Source organism: Apium graveolens, chromosome 7, assembly GCF_009905375.1.
Source record: "Apium graveolens cultivar Ventura chromosome 7, ASM990537v1, whole genome shotgun sequence".
In the NCBI taxonomy this organism is placed as follows: Eukaryota; Viridiplantae; Streptophyta; class Magnoliopsida; order Apiales; family Apiaceae; genus Apium; species Apium graveolens.
Window position 1 is genome coordinate 269,013,697 of NC_133653.1, and position 5,320 is coordinate 269,019,016.

The 5,320-nt window shown below is 35.4% G+C and overlaps 1 protein-coding gene across 1 annotated transcript; it reads right to left on the minus strand.

The window, feature by feature from the left end:
• Positions 1–955: 955 nt before the first annotated feature.
• LOC141674934 (protein FAR1-RELATED SEQUENCE 5-like) lies at positions 956–1,549 on the minus strand. The gene has a single exon (XM_074481633.1). It carries the CDS (start codon positions 1,547–1,549, stop codon positions 956–958), a length of 594 nt encoding a protein of 197 aa, XP_074337734.1.
• Between the last annotated feature and the right edge of the window lie 3,771 nt (positions 1,550–5,320).

Here is a 5,320-nt window from a genome sequence, read left to right on the forward strand (position 1 = left end):
TTTTCGAAACAACGTGGTCAATAATAGTTTCATGTAACTTCTCTCCACTTTCTTGAGAAATTTTGGTATCAAATTCACTTCCAACACCTTCCACCCCATGAACGGGCATTTTCTCAATAATTTCGGTCTCTCGATTAATAACTCTCACGGCATACTCATAATGTTCCTTCGACGCCATGCAACTATGACTAAACCCCATAGTAAGTAAGTCATGTGATTAAATCTTTCCGTTGGAGTCAAATCATGGGATGAGGCATCATCTCCGGGCATGTGATATGGCAACACACCATTAACTCTATTGGCATCCCTAGTCCACCTCCGTTTCATAAAATGTTCGGGTAATTCAACAACACACCTCTTTGTCAACACGGCAATAATATGACGACACGGCATGCCCGAATCCTCAAACATTCTACATATGCAAGAACCCCAAAATGATAACTTGTTGAAGGTAACGAGATAAGTGGTTCTCTTATACTCAACCATTATGGTCGATAACATTTGTAGTACGTATCCTCCACATCTTCTAAGGAACGGTCTCTATCCTTCTCCCAAAGTACTTTGCGGCCTCAACCAATTGCTCTTGAAATTTTTTGAACATCTCTTTCGTATAAATGGAAGCGGCATGTTGCTCCAAGACGGTGTTCAGGTGCATGCAACGAATTTTATGACGTGTATTATAATCCTCTTTTTTCACGAATAAATTGTCTTTCTAACGCTTTTTGTGCACCCTCAACAAATTCTTTCAACCCCGTGTAAGACCCTACATAAGCATCAAAAAAGGCATTCATTCATTCGCTTCTTGAAGTTGTTTTTTGACCAGCGGAAAAAATGTTACGTGTAAAAGCATCAATCCACTTATGCTTCAATTTATACAAGCCTCGCAACCATGTATTATCCTCCAACTTGTACTTCAACATCAATGCTTTCCACCTATCCTCAAAAATTTCTTCAGTCAACGAGTGATATATGCAATTGTTGAAGTCACCATTAAGTTCCTCCTTCGCATAGTAGGTTGAGAGCTTCTCCAGAAATTTGTTACTAATGTGCCACGAACACAGTTCGGTAGTTGAGATTGAATTACCCCAGCCATCGCTTGATCTTGATCGGTGATAATAGCCAAAGGTGCTTTTTCTTCAACGACCTCTAACCAAGTACCCAAAACCCACTCAAATGTAGTCTTCAATTCATCACGCATTAGTGCAAAACCAAAGAGAACCGATTGATAGTGATGATTTACCCCGGTGAAAGGCACAAACGGCATAACATACCTATTTGTTCGATATGTTGTATCAAATGCAACCACATCACCAAAATTTTTGTAGGCCAACAACGACCGGGGGTCAACCCATAAAAGACACTTCAATCTTCCTCCTTCATCAATTAGGGTCCAAATAAAAAAAATTCCTCCACTTTCCTCTTCTAACCTATGTAACAGATCCAATCCCGCTTGCGCATCATTCACACCCAAATTATCTTTTCTAAAATCTCGCACGACATTTCTCAAGTGTTGGGCATGAAACCCTACTTGCTCCTCTCCTCCATGCATTTTTTTCAAATATATTCATTTGTTGTCTAGGCGCAATACCCGAAACATGTAAACTCTTAATTAAATTCTTTTTGGCGGCGGTTACATGTCGCTCCTTTTTAATCAAATTCATCTTGAAGGCGACACAACATCGTGACTGTGATTTAACTCCAACGATGTTATCTCCCAATGCCTTGTATTTCGCCTATTAATCACATAGATCCTAAACTTACATCCACTTATAGGAAGTTTATCTCTACGCCTTTTCTTCTTCTCACTACCGACACTTCCTATCAAAACTTCTTCATCCTTTACAGGTTCTTTATCGCGGTTTTCTCCCGCTAAATTATAAACATAAGTACGGGCATATATTGTTTTGTCCACACGCCTTTGTGTATTTTGGATTTTAATTGCAAACCCATTTTTCAAAGCATAGGCCCTAATTATATTTTCGGCGGCTACCAAATTTGGGAAATTTTGACTCAAGAAAGGAATTACAATATCTTCTTCCCCAACAACACTCTTATCCCTACTCTCACTACTCTCATGCATAAACTCACTATTTTCATGCAAATCTTCATTTTCAAATCTATGTTCACTAACATAAACATCTTCATCACAATCATCAACAAGGTTAACATAATTTACATTATCATTACGTAGGCAACTACCACTAATATCAACAACCTCACTATTTACAACATTATCATTTTTTCTCAAAGCTTTTCTACCTTAAAATCGAGCAAACATCTTATCCATAACTACAACAAGAAAAAAACAAGAAATTGATCTTATCAAATGTAATTAGTGAATAAGGATGAACAAAATCAAGAATTCCCCCAAATTTGCTCTCCAATTTGACAAATGTTGCACAAAAAGGAAAGTGTGATCGTTTTAGGGTTATAAACTACAAGTACAGACGTTCCGCTAATATTATCCGCGGAAGGGAAATATGTTCCACGGAAAAAAAAGCGCGGAAATGGTAGCATTCCGCGGGAAAAAAACGTGGATAGGCGATTTTTTTTTTAATCCTGGCAGTTGGATTGTTCATCCAACGGCTAGGAGATAGTGTGTTGGTTAAGGGTCCCCTGATACATAATTGTCAGGGAACATGACCCATGAAAAATTACCAATTGTTATCGTGAAAAATGATTTTTTAATATAACTTAAATAACATCAATTTTTTGATGATTTCGTGATTAACGAGAATTGAAGTGAGAACGGGAAAATACATTAAGTGTTAAGTAAGTATTTGTCAATGAGATTGTGATAGGATCGTCGATCGATTACACTTGATTTTCAAAAAAAGAAAATTTAATTTATAAATAATTACCTACTAAGAGAAGGATGAACAATTAACTCATTCTGATGAAAAATTGAAAATGTCCTTGAATGAAATTACCTACCAAGTGTTCGTCAATGAGATTGTGTTAATGATCTGAAATATAATATGATCGTTGTAAATCCGTTTTTAAAAATTTTCATAATTTAGGAGAACTGATAATTTAACAAATTAATATGATACAAGAACTCTCCTCGTAGAATTTAATGCTCCGTGCTCATAAATAATATAGTAGTCCATAGTTTCGATAGATTTCGTTTCATAAAAATATGAGATTTATACCCGAAGATTACTACAAGCTTCTTAATCAGGTAACTTTCTGTTAGTAGTACTGTTGTAATGGGAGGTAAAGCAGCATAGGTTTCGACTTACAAAGCTCACAAGTATGTTGTTTTGACTTGTTAATTTTTCATATGCCTATAATCAAGTATGTTGCACTCAGATAAAATGAGCATACCTCTTCAGGGTTTCTTGAACTTGGTGGGTTTACCGACAACCAAATACATTCATTTACGGAAGGGCATATGAGATCTATAAAAAAATTATCAGAAAAGTATAAGGCAAATGAAAAGTATAATTAAAGGTCCAAGGCTTGGCATTTTTGTCGAAATAGACTAAAAAGTTTTATAAATATTTTAGAATCGATCATTGAACTATTGGGTATCTGATGTAATATATATATATATATTGTGTCTTACTCCATTGAGAACCTTTTTTTGGTGAGATATGGTATCTAATCTCAACCATAAAAATTTAAATCTATTTTTAATCTAGACCATTCATTTTAAATTTCATAATCTTCTCCAACCATCATCTCTTCCATCTTCTTCTTTTTATTTACCCCCCCACCACCTCCAACAACCAGCAACCACCACTTCTGGCCACCGCCACCACCGGCGACCACCACCAACTCCGGCGATCACCGGAAATTCACCACCGATAAACATAATATCACCACCGTCAAATCAAAAATCACCACCGGAATATAAAAAATCACCACCAGAAAATGAAAAATCACCGACAAAAAATGATAAATCACCACCAGGAAACAAAAATCACCGCAACCAGTCCCTATTTCTGCTCCATCTGATTCGGCCACAGGGAACAACTCCGTTCATTAAACCATGAACATCATAACAAAAATCACCACACCAATATTAAATTAAAACCACTACAAAGCACAAAATCAACACCACCTATATTCATTCATCAATTCCAGGCCTCACCCACTTTTCTTCACCATTTTCGGCCAACTACAAACTCTTAATAAAATTACCAGGTCTGAATATAAAGAAATTTGAAATTTCTGATAAATCGAGGTTGTTTATATCTTTGTAATCGCTGGTTTTGAAGCGGAAAAGACCGAGAATTCTTCCGGTTGCGAAAAGATGTCAGGTGCGGTGATGCAAGACCCTATATATATATATACATTAGATGATTTTATTGTCAGAGTAATTCTGTTTTGCACTAATTTGGATATTTATTTAATGGAATTTGATGTTTTATTATAGGTTTCAAGAAATTATGGAAATTGAAGGATCTGGAGCAAAATTTATAATTTAAAGTGAAAAATAGAGGAAAAATTGTATTATTGGGTTACACGAGCTGCCTACAATGTTTGGGCCATTTACCGAGTTCCAAGATTTCGTTTCTGATGATCTTACGGCCCACGAAATTCTCTTTAATTTAGAGATGGTCCAATAAGGAGAATTTAACTGGAGCCGCCCAAAAATAGAGGAAAATAGAGAGCTGTAAATTTTTACAATATAATTTATCCGGTTTAGATGTCTCGCTTATAATTTTATTATAATATAAAAATACTTATATTATTAAAAGTAACAACGTATTTTATTATGAGAGATAGGGAGTTTTTAATATTAGATATTATTATCAGCGTAGAGAAAAAGGACATACGTATTTTGTATATGAGCTTGAGTTCGTGCTCTTTTTCATATACGTTTGTTTTAACTTTATTCTTCATTATTTTCATTAATACTATTGTTCAAGGTACTATTTTCTTCTTCTTTTTTTATCGTAGGTAATCCGCAGCCGCTACCCTTCGGGTGCGCACTGGGTAAACCCTACATGCTCATGCAATAGTCTGCAAACCACGTGAACCAAGATAAACCGCTTTTAAGCGACACGCTCTGGCTCAGGAGGCATAACCTTTTGACTGTTATAGTCTCTCTCCTAGACTTTTCTCATGAATTGGATTTTCTTATCTTAATTTTAGTAGTATATGCTTTATACGACTTTTTTTCATCCATTTCATTGTTTTTATTCCTGATATGAGTGAGTAGTCATAATTTACAATTTTATTTTCATAGGAATTTGACTGGCTTAAGTGATTCCTAACATGAGTAAGTGGTCGTAATCTAGGGCGCGGGAAAAATATTATATGTTAACTTATTAATTTTTGCATATGTAAAATAAGATTTTTCAAGTGGTAT